The sequence below is a fragment of the Rhineura floridana genome, chromosome 2, assembly GCF_030035675.1.
Source record: "Rhineura floridana isolate rRhiFlo1 chromosome 2, rRhiFlo1.hap2, whole genome shotgun sequence".
In the NCBI taxonomy this organism is placed as follows: Eukaryota; Metazoa; Chordata; class Lepidosauria; order Squamata; family Rhineuridae; genus Rhineura; species Rhineura floridana.
In genome coordinates, this window is record NC_084481.1 from 8,734,600 (window position 1) to 8,752,751 (window position 18,152).

The 18,152-nt window shown below is 41.6% G+C and overlaps 1 protein-coding gene across 2 annotated transcripts in view; it reads left to right on the forward strand.

Annotated features, from left to right (window-relative positions):
* The window catches only part of SPAG16 (sperm associated antigen 16), a 761,887-nt gene that overhangs the window by 539,609 nt on the left and 204,126 nt on the right, over positions 1–18,152 (forward strand). For both annotated transcript variants that reach the window (XM_061607700.1, XM_061607701.1), the window contains exon 15: positions 13,943–14,069. In XM_061607700.1, coding sequence (XP_061463684.1) covers positions 13,943–14,069 — 127 coding nt within the window. The remainder of the gene's footprint in view (positions 1–13,942; positions 14,070–18,152) is intronic.

Below are 18,152 nucleotides of genomic sequence, written 5' to 3' on the forward strand. Positions count from 1 at the left end.
TTTCATGGTAAGCAGTATTCCGAGGGGGTTTACCATTGCCTCCCTCTGCGTCCTCCCTAGCTGGCTAGGGCCTGCTCAGCTTGCCACACTAGTCCTCCCTAGCTGGCTAGGGCCTGCTCAGCTTGCCACAGCTGCACAAGCCAACCCCTTCCTGGTCCACAACTGCCATCTGGGGGGCAACTGGGCTCCTTGGGACTCTGCAGCTTGCCCACAGCTGCACAGGTAGCAAGGCACATAACCCCTGAGCCACTCACTGTGGGGGTGATCTTTAGCTGGTCCTTGACACCCAGGAGACATGACTGAGGATTTGAACTCATAGTCTCTGGACTCCCAGCCAGGCTCTCCTCCCCACTGTGCTATACCAGCTGTTGAAGGATGCAAGTGAGGCATTATTAGTGATGGGACTGTGGGATAGATACCACTTTGGTCTGACCCGGTATAGCTGTTATCATTGCTTGATAAGCCTGTAACTTTGAATCCACCCCAAGCTGCTGCTTAACCAGTTTCTCTCTTAGCTCTTCCAGCATTTTCCAGTATAGAGAATGCCATGTGCTGAATGAGCAGATGAACACTATAAAATATGTTGATGGAAGATCTTCTAATTTGTAAAGTATCATTTATTACATTTATATCTTTTTTCTTTAAGGAACTCAGGCTGGTGTTCACGGTTCTTTCCCTCTTCATTTTATCCTTACAACAATCCGGTGGGGTAGGTTAGGCTGATAAATGGTGTTTGACCCAAAGTCACCAAGTGAAGTATCACCTGAATGTAACACAATAGAGCGTGGCCCCATTCTTCTTGTAACTCTTCAGTACCTAGGTCACAATATCTGTTTTCTTCACAGGTATTCTACTTTTACTTATGCTATACTGCATTTAATTAGTTTAGTTTTGACATCTTTATCCTGCCTTTCCATTAAAAAGATATATCCAAGGCAACTGTCAGGGTTGGAAGTGACTGGCCCACCCAGGCCTCAATACAGTCTCTTCACCTTGTTTCTTCCCTTGGCCTTAGTATTGAAGAAGAGGACTGTGACGATCCCACCTTTGGCTCCACCTGTCAGGTTCCCACCTGCTTGTGGCTACCGCCTTTCACTAGGCACCACCTTGTTGGGCTGGTGACCAGTAGGCATTACTGTCTCTAGTTGTTTTCCATGAAGCCTGCAAGTTTGAAGACGTAACTGAGGTTAAGGGGGAGTTATGTCTATGCCCTGTCTGGGAACGGACTGCCAGGGCCGTTGCTATGGTAGCCATCTGATAGCGACTGGGAAAGTTCTAACAGAGTCTATGTGTTGTCGTCTTCTGAATTATGCCTCTGAGCTGAGAGGCTGTCTTTTGTGTTTATCTATGGAGAGAGATGTACCAGAAGGGGGGTGACTGAAGAATCTCTACATGTATTTACTCTTAAGCCTCTGGCCTTAATGTCTTTCAATAAAGACTCTTAACATGCTCTGAAGAAGTTTCTTGCTCAACTTAACTCCAACGTAATGTATGCTGTTTCACACAACAACGCACACACGCCAACACACCTCAGGACACCACCAGTCAGGATAGTTGTTTTTATTCTTTCTCACTCCGCTCTAGCACAGATCTCACAAGATCTCACTGCTAGGCAGCACCACCAGTCACTTCCTGTAAACAATACTGCTAGAGACTTTGCCTCAGTCCCTCTGTAGCTTGTTACTTTGTGTCTGGGTGCCCTTGCCGTCCACAACCCCCTTGTATCTTTGTCTATAAAGCATACAATCCTGGGTTGCTCTGGATACTTGACGTTGTTACAGTATCTTCCTTCACTGCTGCCACCATTAGATACAGTTTCCCTTCAGCATTGGTAATTACCCTGCTCTCCCTTCTGGTCTGTGTATCCCCAGCCAAGGATCAGGCTTTAGGTAAACCAATAAAAGTATTTATTTGATAACACCAGGAAATAACAAGATTACTTTAGGAATGTTTAACAAGCGTATGGTTTCATATAGTGTCACTCTTTATGTTTCTGGTCATGTATATACTGTCTAAATATCAGCCAAATATAATCCAACCCTCCCTCAGAACTCTGCCAACCAACCCATCCAAATAACTCTCTGCTAACGACTCTCCAACAACTCTCACCAACCGACCTCCTCTCAACTGTCATCCTAACATTTATACCTTCAGCCATTCAAACACTGAGCCAATCATCATCCAGCATTCTCCAGCCTTCCAACCCATGCTCTCCCCCTCTCATTCAATTCACTTACCATATATCCCTTAATAAACCCGCACTTACCATATTTACAGGTTTTAATATATAAGGACATCACAAGGACGTTTACCATCCAATGACCAAGCTACAAGCTTTCTTCTTCTTGGCCTCTCCCTCCCAGCCCTCAAATAAAGTGTGGCAAATTGTTCATGTGCTGAAAGGGTGATCCGTATTCTGTCCCATGAACTGTGGCTTAACTCAAGTGGTCTTCTTTTTCCCTGTGCTGCAGCAGTCAGGCCTGAGCATGTCACAGTGGCAGAGATCGCCTTGCAGATGGGTGGACTTGCGGCACTGATCCTTTATGTGCTGCCAGCATGAGTGGGAATTTCAGGGGAAACAGGACCCTAGGTGGGGGCAAGGAATCCTGAATCCTCATTCAGACAGTGGCAAATAAATAGATAAAAGTAAAATATGTCAATTTGTCTTTTAAAAAGAGACATATTTAATAAGAATATTAAAAATCAGGAGGCAAAATAATAGTAGTCAAAAACCTATGTTAAAATGCCACACTTGGAAAAGCCCATTGCAAAAGATGTCTTAGCTGCTCTTAAAATTAAAAATTTACTATGCTTAAAATTGCTATGTGATTCCTATGCATAGATTCAAGAGTTGCTAAATTATCTGAATTTTAATCTACTTTTTTGTGGGTGGGGGATGGGTGAGGGGTTTTTCTATCAGCCCTTTTTTATCAGATCGTTTGAAGTTTATGTCTGGTCTAGGTCAGCAGCAAATCTACAGAGGAGCATAAGGCTCACAAACTCTAGATGTTTCTAAATTGTTTGAACCTCATAGCAGCAGATTATCTCATGATTCCCAGTGGGAAACTTGTGCCCCTCCATTCATGATCTGGATCCTCATTGTTATTCTGCATCCACTGAGGAAGTCAGGGAAGAGGTTCTAGGGACAACCCATGTCATGCTGGGAGGGGTACAGGCTTCTTGGAAGCTTTGGATGCTCTTGGGGTGGTTGTGTGTCATAAGAACAGGAGGTCCACCCTGACCTATCCAAATTCCTTATGAACTTCTCAGCACAAATAAAATGGAAAATGGAAATGGACTGCCTTCAAGTCGATCCCGACTTATGACAACCCTATGAATAGGGTTTTCATGCTAAGCGGTATTCAGAGGGGGGTTACCATTGCCTTCCTCTGAGGCTGAGGCAGTGATTGGCCCATGGTCACCCAGTGCATTTAATGACAGTGTGGGGATTCGAACCTTGGTCTCCCAGGTTGTAGTCCAACACTATAACCACTGCACCACACTGGTTCTTCACAATTATCTGCTGCATCTTTTTAGCGGCAGTGGAAGGCTTGAGGTCTGGGTTCCTGTCAAATGACATAATCAATATCTAAGTTCTAGATACCTGCCCAATTTGGAATAAATTTTGAGTTCATATCTGGAGGAAATGTTGGGGAATTTTTGGGTTCTTTGGACTGGGGGTCTGTAATGTTCCTCCCCTGGCACCACCTGTCAGGCTCCCACCCGTGGCTACCACCAGGGAGAAACGTAGTTTTTATTTTTTTCTTTAGTTCACCCGCTCTAGCACAGATCTCTCAAGATCCCACTGCTAGGCAGCACCATCAGTCACTCCCTGTAAACAATACTGCTAGAGACTTTGCCTTAGTCTCCCTATGGCTTGTTACTTTGTGTCTGGGTGCCCTTGCCGTCCACAACCCCCTTGTATCTTTGTCTATAAAGCATACAATCCTGGGTTGCTCTGGATACTTGACGATGTTACAATATCTCCCTTCACCGCTGCCACCATTTATTTGATACTGTTTCCCTCCAGCCTTTGTAATTACCCTGCCCTCCCTTCTGGTCTGTGTATCCCCAGCCAAGGATCAGGCTTTCGGTAAACCAATAAAATTATTCATTTGATAACACCAGGAAATAACAAGATTACTTTAGGAATGTTCAACAAGCGTATGGTTTCATACAGTCACTCTTTATGTTTCCAGTCATATATATTCTGCCTAAATACCAGCCAAATATAATCCAACCCACAACTAACTCCAATCCACACTCCACAACCAATCACCAACAACTCCCCCACAAAACCGAACCATCATCCTCTCATTTATACCTTCAGCTGTTCAAACACTCAGCCAATCATCATACAGCATTCTCCAGCATTCTAACCCATGTACTCCCCCTCTAACTCAATCCACTTGCCATATATACCTTAATAAACCTGCACTTACCATATTTACAGTCATAAAAATACAGGGGCATCACAGGGTCCTTGAGGAAATGTGAAGACACAGGCTTGAAGCAAAAAGGTAGGCCTTTACTCTTTACCAGTGTACACAGGGTCAGCCTCCCAGAGAGTCTGGACAGGACTGCACTGAAGCACAGTCTGCATGGCTCTTTTATACAGTACTAAGTACACATGTGACATTAGTTTACCAATCCCACAAATTCCTTCTCACATAACGTAACAGTTCCTCCTCTTTGCAATCTTTCCAAACCAATCAGAAAACATTAGATAATTCTAATCTCTAGATACATGAGCACGTGTACAGGTAATTTGTCATTGTCTTAATATACTTCTTATTCCAACATTCTGTCTGTCTTACTAATATCACCATTGTTCTGCTGTCCCCCTTGACTAATGCTTTTCCAGGCCAGTTGAAACCAGTTCCTACCATACACTACATTCTGCTATTGTGAGTGGGCCTTCATGCATACCCAGTACTTTCATTGTTCCTGATCGGCCAGGCTGACCCAGGTACACCTGGAGATATTAGAACATGTTCCTTGAGTGGTACAATGATACCAGGTTGGGTTTGGCTCAGCTTGGGTGACTGAAAGTTAACAAGCACCACAGTTCTATTAGTTTGCTATAGGGTTTTTTATTTCTTATATTTTCTTAGAAATCCCGTTCCTACTTAAAGAAACTGCATAGCTATAGAGAATAATTATGATTATAATGCTGGACTATGATTGAAGATCACACAGTTAAGAAAAGGCACTGGGTGATTCTGAGCCAGCCACTATCTCCCAGCCCCAGAAGAATGGAAAAGGCAAACTACCTAAAAATACCTTTTTACCATGAAAACCCTCTTACAGAGTTTGTATTCTATTAAATTAAACACACCAGATCATTTTAAAATTCGGAGTTTCTCTCATTACTGTTTTGATAATGTTACAAAGTTTTTCTGCTAGTCTGAGCCATTGCTCTACAGAACCTTCACTAATAATTAGTTTCCCAGGATCAAACAGTTTAAGATATCAATCATGGATTACATGCTCATTTGCTTCCAAACAATATACTCATTAATTAAAGTCAGTCACATACAGGCCTGTCTTGGCAAAAGCAGGAGTTAAAGGTGAGGTGAATTTGACCATTGCCTGCTCTCCAGGCGTTACTCACAGGCCTGATTTTAATTCTAGGTTCTCTGTGAGACTGGATTTTAGGGGTCTTCAAAAGGCCTATGGCCCCCCTGCCTCATTCCTTGTGATTCTCTTATATTTCATAAACATATACCTTCTAATATCTACGATTATATGTGTGGATATATAAAAATTCTCCATTGCAAATATTTGGATCATTTGGGTTTCTTGTTAGGCCTCCATAAATTTGCTGCTGATCTGAACAGGACACAGACTCCAGATTATCTGAAATGTGATCCAAAATAAATCTACAGGTAAAAGATATCCCTCCCTCCAACAAAATCTGGATTCAACTTCAGAAAATTATGTAATTTAGTAGCAAATCTAAAATATTTGCATAAGAATTAGCTACTATTTTTTAGCACAGTAAATTTATGAAAGGAGTCGAGTAGCAGATACTTGAAGAAAACAGATATTTCATATTGAGTTCCAAAGCATTACTCAAAACATGCCCCCCCCAACATCACACATTCGAAGGGTTTAAAATCACCCTCACCCACCCAGCCCACATATCGAAATAAAGTGTGAGGTTGCTATGGGGCTGCATGGGCTAGCCCTGCCCTCTGCTGACATGCTCAGCAACCACAATTCTTGCTATGTGCATTTTCAGGGGTTCTATGTGCATGCTGATATACATGTGTAGATCTCAAAGTGGGATGCTGATTTGGCAGGGGTCTCCCACTGTTGTGTGGATCAGCTGTACTCCCCTAACTTGGTATGCCTTTATAAACCCTTTACACACCAGCCAAATGCACACAAGGCAGGAGAGCATTCAGTACCCTCTCATGTGTTTTTTCAGCACTTGTGGCGTCATCTGAAACTCCCTATAGGAAATATTTTTGGAAGAGAGAGATTAGCACCATGTAGAAAGAAAATAAGTCCAAAAGATGTGTGAAGCTACCCTTATTGCCGTTGGTCAGGAGCATACTTGAAGGTGCTTTACCCTTGGGATGCTTATGGAGTACCATCTGAGATGTCATGACCTATGTGTTCTTTATAAATGCTACTATCTGAAATGAATACCTAATGGGGTAATGATTTTTAGTGTAAAGATGGCATCCAATTCTCAAACCTCTTCAGAAAGCTGTAGCAATTATCATTCTTCCCCTTATCTGACTGCACAACTCTTTAGAACTGAGAGGCACTGCTTTGATGGATAAAAAGAAAAATAAATTGATTAGCCTAAGCTCTTTTTAAAAAAAAAAAGGCACAGCAGAGAAAACTGCTGTATAAAGTGGTGTATCAACTCCGTATAGCAATAACTCTACAGGGTGTGCAGTGATCTTGAGCTCTGTATGTAAATTTATACAAAAAACTTTTGCAAGCCTAGCAAGTACTCTTCTTCTCAAACACCACAAGAAACTTTAGTCCTTGATTTTGTAAAAGGCAGAAAGATTTCATCTGTTTCACACAGGAAGGAGGGATCATGTGGAGTGATTTTCAGCAAACAAGAAGAAAATAATCCACAGTTATTTGACAGTTTCTAGTCATTGCTGGAGCAGGGTGAAATCCTCAGTTTCATTCGTGTTTTTACTAAGAGCCAGTACTTCAACAATATGATTTTTAAAATGTGGGGTTCAGTAGATAGGAACCTGACTTTGAAGGAGAGAAGGAATTCTCTGGCTGAGATTAAACTCTGAACTGGAAAGATTTTGGTGCTTGTGATGTGTTGCTTCATATTTGAGGTGAGCTTTATGAAGCCATGAGACTCTGTTTCCAAACCCAGCAATACAGGTTTTGATACAACTCTCCTGAGTTACATTTGGCTGCCAGTGTAGATTCTATAGGGAATGCTTTGCTTATCTTAAATAGTTCTGCCTCCACCCCCTCAGTGAGAAGCTTCACTGTAAATTTGCTGGTTGTTCTACAAGGTTATTCAGTCTTTGCTCACGTGAAGGAAAAACTTGAGTCCAAAGATACTGTGGGGATACACCTTTAGCCCCCCTCCCATTATTGCATGATTCCTTCTATCTTCCCATGTAGTGTGCTAGTGGGGATCCAGATGAGCTTGTGTAGGCATCTCACTTGATTTAAACCATGATTGCACAGGATGTCCTGCCCAGAACATGTGTGAAGGCAGAAGGAGATGTACAACAATGGACTAAAGTCCCCCCCCCTGCAGCCCCTTTGTACTTGAGGTACCCCTTCATGCAAATGACTGAATAGGGCTTATATGTTTTTCCTGGTGTGGGAGTGATTAGCTGCTGGACCTTTCTGGTCAGCTTCCTCAGTTCTTCATACCCCAGCCAAGAGACATTTAAAATCCTCATTTATCTTTTCTGAAGCTACTAAGATTCACCTAGTGGCATGAGTGAGCAGTAATTGCTCTACACCTAAATTTATTGGGGGGAGCGCTCAATAAGGGAGCCATGTATTTTATAAACAGCACACTATTACATCCTTATTACAGTACTGCATATCAATCAGGGTGGCTGCTTCCATGAACACATTATAGGCACACATATGAAGGGGAAAACCTGTGGCTATTGTTAAGACTATGTTTTTGAAAGGAAGCACTAGTTTTGCTTCATTCTTTCATGAACTCCAATACTTGCAGTTGAAGCAGCCAGGGACACAAGTATGATCACCTTTTCCGCTAACCAAGGTTGTGATTAAGCAACCCTTAAGTGTCAATCATGCCCTGTGGACTCCTACTCATCGTAAGGACAGGAAAGGCTATTGCATACTTTTCATGAAGCAAACACACATGCAAAATAGCAATGTTTGCAAAAATTCTCCCCATCCAAATTTCTCCTTGGATTTGGGGTTTTTGAATTACTTGGTTTTGACTGATTAACTCACCAGTGCTGCTTTAAAGTCCATCATTCTTTTGTACCAGTGTATATACAAATCGAGGCAAAAAGGGTTCTTGATATGATTGTGTAATTACACTGACATTGCTTTTAATTATATTTCAATCAGTGTTAGAAATGGAAGGATCTGTCAGTTTCTGTTCTCAGTCTCATTTTTCCAATCTTAAATTCAGTTCTCCACATATCTGCAGCTGTTTGTGATTTATTTATTTTTTAAAGAAATCCTTATGAAAATTCATCAACTTGTTAGTACAAATTTCTTCTAATAAAAACATTTATGTGCAGTTTTCACTAATGTACACATTTTTGTAAGCATCTTCAAATAGTGATTCTTGTATGTTATTTTCACTTATTCCTTTTCATGTACGCTTTCCCCTAATACATGCATTTTTATGAACATTCTTTTGTGGGAGAACTGCATAAAAAAATCAGATCATGAATTTTGAAGGATGGCTGTTTTGGTTCTCATATTGTTTCAGAAAGTGCAAATTTGATAGATTCAGGTTTAAATTTCTCCCCCATCCCTAATCAGTATGTACATGTGCTTGTGCACATCAGTAACCTGTAAAGAGAAAAGGATATGAAATGCAAATTGTGGCAAACCTCTTCAGAAATTAATTTTAGAAATTATCCAAGTTAAACCAGAAGCCAAGAGGAATGGAAAGTAGGTAAGCTGCGCACATGACTTTTTATTTGATTTCTAGTTACTAAAACATTGTTAAATAGGAATGTTTGCAGTAGATAGCTATTATTATTTATTAACAACAACAACCCACCCTTCACCCAGAGGTCCCAGGGTGGGTTACAACAATTTTAAAACACATAATTAAAACAGTTAAAAACAACCTAAAGAACATCACAAAAAATAGGGTGGGTCCTAAAAATATACATCTCAAGTGTTGAAGGCCAGGGTAAAGAGGTGCATCTTCAGCATCGCTGAAAGTTGTACAGTGAAGTTGCCAGATGTACCTCGGTGGGGAGGGAGTTCCACAGCTTAGGGGATGCCCCTGAGAATGCCGTCTCCCGGGCCACCACCTCCCCAAGCTTTTGAGGGTAGTGGAACTACCAAAAGGGCCCCCTCTGCTGATCTCAATACTTAAGATCGTCTGTAGGGAAAGAGGCGGTCATTTATATATTTGGGACCTAAGTTGTTTAGGGCTTTAAGCACTAATGTGAGCACCTTGAACTGGGCCCAGAACAAACTGGCAACCAGCCGTTTTAAAACAGGGGTTATACATGTTCTAAAAGAAACCCCGCCAGTAATCTGGCTGCTGCATTTTGGACCAGTTGAAGTTTCCTAGTCGTCTAGGGCAGCCCCACATAGAGCACATTGCAATAATCCAGTCTGGAAGTTACCAGAGCATGGAGCACTGTGGCCAAGTCTTCTCTGTCCAAAACAGGTCAAAGCTGGTGAATCAGCCAGAGCTAGAAAAAGACTTCTAGCTGCTGAGGCCACCTGAACCTCCATTGACAGTGTTGGATCAAGGAGTACCCCCAGGCTGCGGACCTACTCCTTCAAGGAAAGAGCAACCCCATCCAGAACAGGCCTTCTTCCCACCTCCTGGACATGAAAACTCTGGACACATAAAACCTCTGTCTTTTCAGGATTCAGCCTCAATTTATTGGCTCACATTACTACTACTACTACTACTACTACTACTATTATTTATACCCCGCCTTTCGGCCAAAGGTCCTCAAGGCGACTTACAAGGAAACATAAACACAGGTATAAAAATACAATAAAAGCAATACAATTTACAAAAATTAAATTAAATAACAAATAACATTATAATAAATAAAATTAAATAACAAATAACATTATCGTTATGGACATCCAGTCCATCACTGCCTCTAAGCACTGGTTCAACACCTCAACGGCCTTTCCTAATTCAGAAGGAACAGAGGTAGAACTGGGGTGTCATCTGTATATGGATAGCACCTCACTCCAAATCGCCTGATGACAGCTCCTAGTGGCTTCATATAGGTGTTAAATAGCATGGGGGACAAGATGAAACCCTGTGGAACACCACAGGATAATTTCCATGGTGCTGAATAGTAGCCTCCCATAACTACTCCATCTTGGATTGAACACAGGATATGGGTTCAACTGTGGGCCACAACTTTAACAAGTCTGAACTGCAACATAATTTATTTATTGCCATCTGCAATCTTCCATGTGGAGCATCTTTGTTTCTGTTCTGTGTGTGGCTTGACCCGATACGTGCTTCAGCTGCACGTGCTGTCCGGACGTGCTTCAGCTGCAAAGGCTGTTCAAGATGCTCAGAATGCCTAGAGACCGTTAGGATGGGAACTTGTTTAGGGGTTGCTGCTAGGACAGTATTTTGGTATGGAGAAGATGCATTACTTATGCTACTATGTGGACTATGGGTGGTATTCAGTACTAGTCCTACTCAGAGTAGACCTGTTGAAGTTATTATACATGACTAATGTAGATTAATATTAATGGGTCTACTCTGAGTAGAACTTAGTTGAATACAACCCCATGTTCTTGTATTTCCACTGTTGGGTAATTCTTAGTGGATTGTTTAAAGATAGTATATATTTATTAATATGAGATGCTTTGATTAATCTATTTGTATTTATATAGCTATTTGAATTTTGTTTATATGTCTTAAAGTTACTAGTGAATTATATTTTCTGATGTTATAAGTTGCTTTGAGCATGGTTTACCATGGAAAAACGGCATACAAATAAACTGATGCTGATATGCTCTACATATTGGGTTTGGTACATTTGTGACAGTGGTAGTTTACAGCACACACTCTTCCTTATGCAATACTATTTAGTTCAGATTTCTAATAGTTAAGTTCCATCTGTGCTCTAGCAAATGTTCATGCTATACATACTTACTTTGTTATCTTAGTCTGCCATCATAAACACACTGAACATAGTGTGACCTTCTCAGGAAACAATCATAGGGTTGTGGATCAGATACTGTGCTGTACATTATTGGTTATATGCTTGAATCTTCTCAGTCCACTAAGTGCATTTGTTGAATTAACTAGTTGCCTACATGAGTTCATGCCAGATGAACCAGTTATTTTCTATGATTAGACAACCTTTTTAATAATATTGGTGACAGACCTGACCACAGGTCAAGCTCACCATTATTTTAATTATTTCATTTAAAAAAGATAATGGAAAGATAATTTTGCTAAGCGTAGATTTGCAACATTTGTCTCATCAACTCAGTGATTCATCTGTTATTTGCTCTTTGACCATATAAAATAGCAGGACTGATATTTCTCTTATGCAGAGCATTTAACCCAGAAGAAGGATAATTCAGGAGAACATTACTCTTAGGTTGCTGGGGTTTGAAGAGGAGAGCTTTTTGCCTTATGTTTGATTATATTCTTCCACAACATACAAGAAAATCACATAGCTCACTGCTTCAGCACTCCATTATGCTGTTATTTAAAACTGATTTTACTTTGAGGCAAGCAGCATCAATTGAAGACAGCAGAAAGGGCAGTGAGCCTTACTAAATAATAGCACTTAGGGAGATGAAAATAGCACTTAGGGACAAGGAAGCTAGACTCCAATTTAAACATTTTAGGAAAAGAAAAAATTCACACACTGTTGCCAGAGACAGAAGGCTGTTTGTTATCAGTACCTTAAGATGCCAGTCCAGTAAATTACCCCCTCTTGATTAGAACAGTATGTAGTATTAAAAATGCTTCCTTGTTAACACTATTCTTTTGTAGCCTTTTATTTTTGCTCCTTGAAAAGTTTTCACCTTGGTTCATGTTGACGTTCATTGGGTGTAAGGAAGCTGTACAATAGACATATAGGCAGACATACAGAACTGCCCAATCACTGCCTTGCAAAATCTACAAGAGCCCTTCCTGCACTGAGGCCATGGGTTCTGCGCTGGGGAAGATGGAAAGGAAAATGAGGTTCGAGGAAAATGGTAAATTGTGGAGGAAGCAGTGGGAGGAAGGGAATACAAGGCTACCAATGTAACAACCCAAAATGCTCCCACAGCCAACATTACAGCCTTCTTGGGAGCTAGGGTCTACTTGGGAGTATGAAGGTGGAATTGAACAGGAAATGGGTGCGCACAGGAGGGCCCCCTATAAGATTCAGGATAGAAAGGCTATGGAGAAATTATCTTCTCAGCTTCTCTGAGAGCCAGAAGCAGCGCAGAGATCATAGAATTGTAGAGTTGGAAGGGGCCTATAAGACCATTGAGTCCAACCCCCTGGTCAATGCAGGAATCTAAAGCATACCCCACAAGTGGCTGTCCAGCTGCCTCTTGAATGCCTCCAGTGTTAGAAAGCCACCCACCCCCCTAGGTAATGGGTTCCATTGTCATACCTCTCTAACAGTTAAGTTTTTCCTGATGTTCAGTTGAAATCTGGCTTCCTGTAATTTGGGCCCATTATTTCATGTCTTGCACTCTGGGATGATCGAGAAGAGATCCTGGCCCTCTTCTGTGTGACATCCTTTCAAGTACTTGAACAGTGCTATCATACCTCCTCTCATCTCTTCTGAAGGCTAAACATTCCCAGTACTTTCAGTCTCTTCTCATAGGGCTTTGTTTCCAGTCCCCTGATTATCCTTGTTGCCCTCCTCTGAACCTGTTTCAGTTCGTCTGCATCCTTCTTAAAGTGTGGTGTCCAGAACTGGACACAGTACTCAAGATGAGGCCTAACCAGTGCCGAATAGAGGGGAACCAATACTTACTGTGATTTGGAAACTATACTGCTGTTAATGCAGCCTAAATAGCATTTGCCTTTTTTGCAGCCACATCACACTTTTGGCTCATATTCAGCTTGTGATCAACAACAATCCCAAGATCCTTCTCACTTGTAATATTGCTGAGCCAAGTATCCCCCATCTTATAACTGTGCGTTTGGTTTCTTTTTCCGAGGTGTGGAACTTTGCACTTATCCCTATTAAATTTCATTCTGTTGTTTTCAGCCCAATGCTCCAGCCTATCAGGGTCCCTTTGAATTTTGTTTCTGTCTTCCAAGGATTTAGCTATCTCTCCTAATTTTCTATCATCATCTGAAAAAATTGATAAGCATTCCCTGCACCTCCTCATCCAATACATTAGTAAAAATGTTAAAGAGCACTGGGCCCAGGACTGAGCCCTGCAGTTCCCCACTCTTTACCTCCCCCCAGTTTGAGAATCAACCATTTATAAGCACTCTTTGAATACGATTCTGTAGCCAACCGTGGATCCGTTTTTCCAGCCAGCCCACATTTAGCTATCTTGCTAATCAGAATATCATGGGTACTTCACCAAAAGCTTTGCTAAAGTCGAGATATATTATGTCCACAGCATTCCCGCAGTCTGGCAGGGAGATTACCCAATCAAAAATTGAGATAAGATTATTTTGGCAGGATTTGTTCTTCATAAATCCATGTTGGCTTCTAGTAATCACTGCATTATTCATGAATACATTTTAGCTATTTGTATGGCTACTCTGTATTACGATCAGAAATAACATTCCTCTCATCTTTTACAGGGTGATACCATTGTTTCCTGTGACTCTTATGGAGTATTGAAACTGTGGGACATTCGGAGGGGAGTACCAATGGTGTCAATTGATGCAGGCCCACATCCAGGCAACCAAGTGGCTTTTGACCCGTCTGGTAAGATCTTCCTTGAAACAGGAGGCTTTTGACTTTTTTTCTTTTAAAATAATTTGACACTAGAGAGGAATTAATACTATTTTTATTTAACAGATTACTCATAAATTGAGGTGACATATTTAAGTTTTTTCATTAAATACAATGATCACATCATCATTTAAATACATGAAACTGTAATCTCAAATTACCTGTCACTGAGCATTCATCTTTTATGTCAGTTGTTGCCTAACTGTGAAGCTAGGTCTGTACATACAGCAGAAAGAGGTTGTTGAATGTTGAGATGGTGGAGTGGTCTCTGATACTTTGGCTACAGGTTGGAGATACTGCTTTCGAAAACCACCGCCCGATGTTAAAAAAAAATAAAGAACAGAATAAAAATGCACTGCAAATAGAAAACATCCAGAAGAAAGGTTTATATCAGCTTAATTCCTATAATGCTGGTTTTTTATTTATATGGAGCTCTCAATGTACACAAGCATTCAAAAATCTGATCGTCTAAAGCAGCGACCAGTCCATTCCACCACCTCAGACCATGACATGCATAGAGCATGCCTGGCAGGTGAGCAAAAAAGTAATACGCATAAAACACAATTGCCATTAATTAAATTAAGGGTGTTAACAATGGTATAAACCTGCACAGAAAACATTTTGTGTATGTTTTTTCATAATTTTTCTCTTTTCTATCTCTCAAATGCTTATACAAGTATTCATAAGCCACTACTGATAAATATTATTACTTTTACAGCAGACTTTGTACCATAACAGATGGTCTGCAACTCACAAGGAAATGAAATATATGTAGGGCACAAACATTTTTGCATCCTTAGCTATTTATAACAATATGTCACCTGCATTGTGAACGACTTTCGTTTTATTTTAAAAAGTAGCCAATATACAAATAGAATAAATGTATTTTATGTGGGACATTAATCTTCATTCCAGAAGCTAAGTAATCACTCAGCATAAAGCACAGAGACACCCTGCGCCCACATACAGCACGAGAATGCCTATATGCCTTACTTTAAGTTTTCTTTCAATATATAGTGGAATTTGAGTAATAAAATAGGGAGTGTTGCTGCTTTTTGTGATTTCTCAGACTTTCCTCCTCTTGCAGAGCAAATGTATGCCTAAACTCAATGTGCAGAAACCCATGATACAGGAATGCATGTACATCGTTGTTTCTCTCACAATTCCCCTTGGAAAAAAAGTAGGGCAAAATTCAGTGGCATACGTGTGAGATGAAGACTGCTGCATACAAGAATCTTCCTCCTGAACAGATGCTTTGTACTAGCACCTTTGACAGAAACCCTCATTCTTAACCTGTATTCATTCTACCATTCTCTAAAACAGGTGGTTGACAGTGCTAGAGTTGACAGCATGAGCTACCCGAGGTTTTTTTAATGATTGCACTACACTTTTGCACGTGTGAATCCCATTTGACAAAGTAGAGATGAGCTTTCCAAAGCTTCCCTCAGATTAATTTAGAAATTACCCAACTTCTGAAAAAATCAACAATAGAAGAATTTGGGTAATATTTCCAATCCATTACAAAGAGCTGAAAAAGTATCACTTTATGCAGGCCAGTAAAAGAATGGGAGAGGGGATATGAGGTGTAAAGCCATCCCCCGTTAATCAGGATGGCTTCCCTCACTACACTGGATTCCACTTCTGTACCTCTTTATTTCATTACATTGAATAGGGCCAGAATAAAGAGGCATGGGGCAAAAATCAAGGAGGCCTTGGAAACCACTGAGGTAGGCTTTCCTTGCCCTCTAATTTTTCCCTGCTCACTGTTGTTCCAGGCCTATTCAATGCAGAGTCATTACACTGAATAGGATCAAATCAAGAGGCTTGTACGAATTTTCATAACCAAATACCTAGTGCATTGGCAGCATGCTGGATCTTTGGCTACCAAAGCCCTCATGATTCCTGGCTGATGATATTTTAGTGTACTAGGCATGCAAAGTATTTGTCAGCCAGGAAAGTCTGCAGTTCTTCCCCAATTTGGATTTTAATCACAACAAAAGAATTTTGTGGTGTGTAAAGCTCACCTCTCCTTTGAGGTAGTTTTTTTTTTCTAAGCCTGGCTCTAGGGAACTTCACTGGCATCTCTGTACAAAGTTGATCTTCACCACATCTTTCACCAATGCAGAAATCTTGCTTCTGTATGTGAATCAGCGTGAAGCTGATTTGCATACATGTAACAGGATCAGCAACCAAACAACAGATAAGTTGTGATTTTGTGTGTGTGTGTGTGTGTGTGTGTGAGAGAGAGAGAGAGAGAGAGTTAATTCTTGTGAGTAACTCCTGTGCCTGAAAAAACATGCACATATACAGGGTCCTGTTTAGGAAGAGCAGAGTGGATCACCCCCAGATCACATGTAGTTATTTCTCAGAAGCACCAATGTTTCTGATACATTGATTCTCTCTTATTATAAATTGGTACATAATAAGATCCACACTCATCCATGAGTTGATCATGGATGAGGGTGTCAATTTGGTGTGTATTACCGAGAACTGGGTTGGTGAGCTGGCGAGGAGTTGATCTGACCCAGCCTTGCCTACCTGAATAATTGGTGCAACACCAGCACAGGCTGCTGGGACGGGGCGAGGGGTTGCTGTAGTCCATAGAATTTCCATTTCTGTCACCAGAAAACCACTCTGCCTTGGAGCTGGCTGTGAGGGCCTACACCTGGTGTCGAGCCAAGGAGACAGTAAACTAGGGTTGCTGCTGGTGTACTGTCCACCTTGCTGCCCAGCAGCTTCTCTGACTGAGCTGGTAGAGGCCGTCTCAGCTGTGGTATTGGAGGAGCCCAGAATGATAGTCCTGGGCTGATTTCAATGTCCATGTTGCGGCTTTCTCTAGTGTTCCAGCTTGGGACTTCATGGCCTCTATGACAACAATGGGCTGTCTTAAGTTGTCATTGGTCTGACACATAGGGCAGGGTACCACTTCAACTTGCTTTTTGCTCCAGACAGAGGAAGGGTTGGTCTGGAGATGGGGGGGGTGAATGTTACCCCATTGTCATGGTCAGACCACTTTCTGGTGAAGTTTAGAGTTACCGCTCCAATCATCCCCTGCAGGGGTAATGGACAGATTAAAATGGTCCATCCCCAAAGTCCACTGGATAGAGCAGGTGACCCTAATAAAGCCTTTGTCATGCTGTGGAACAACGAGATGCGTCAGGTTCTTAACACATTTGCCCCTGAGTGCCTTCTCTGGCATTGTGAAGACTGGTTTGCACCTTGGTACACCAGTGAACTAAGGGCAACAAAACAGGCTGGACAACAGCTAGAGCACAAGTGGTGAAAGATGCACTGTAAGACTGATCGGGCACAAGTAAAACATCATAACCATACCTACTGTGTGGCGGTGAAGGAGGATGCCTCTGTTGCACCCTCAAGTAGCTGTCCAGTGGAGCTTTTTTATATTGTCAGGGATCTGTTGGCACCAAATCCAGGAAATGGAGTTGCAGTCCCTTTGGAGGCCCTCGGTGAATTGTTTGCAAGTCACTTCAAGGGTAAAGTTACTCACCTCCATGATTGAATGGATCCAGGATGCGATCAATGCAGCTTTGCAAGAGGGAGTGGTCCCAGTCACCCTGAAAGAGGCAGTGATCTGACTACTCCTGAAAAAGCCTACCCTAGACCTTTTGGTTTGTGACAACTACTGCCCAGTTCCAAATACCCCTTTTTAGGGAAGGTGATTGAGAAGAATGTAGCGTAGCAAGCACAGGTACTCTTGGATGAAACAGATCATCTTGATCCATTCCAATCTGGGTTCAGGACTGGTTACAGGACTGAATTGGTCTTGGTCACTCTGATGGATGACCTTTATTGGGAGAAGGACATAGGGAGTGTAACCCTGTTATTCTTACTTGATCTCTCAGTGGCTTTTGATACCATTGGCCGTGGTATCCTTCTGAGCTGACTTGGTGAAATAAGTATGGGAGGCACTGTTGTACAGTGGTTCCGATCCTATCTCCAGGGTCATTTTCAGATAATAGTATTGGGTGATTGTCTTTCAGCCCCCTGGCAATTGTGCTGTGGAGGTCCGCATGATACCATCTTGTCCCCAATGCT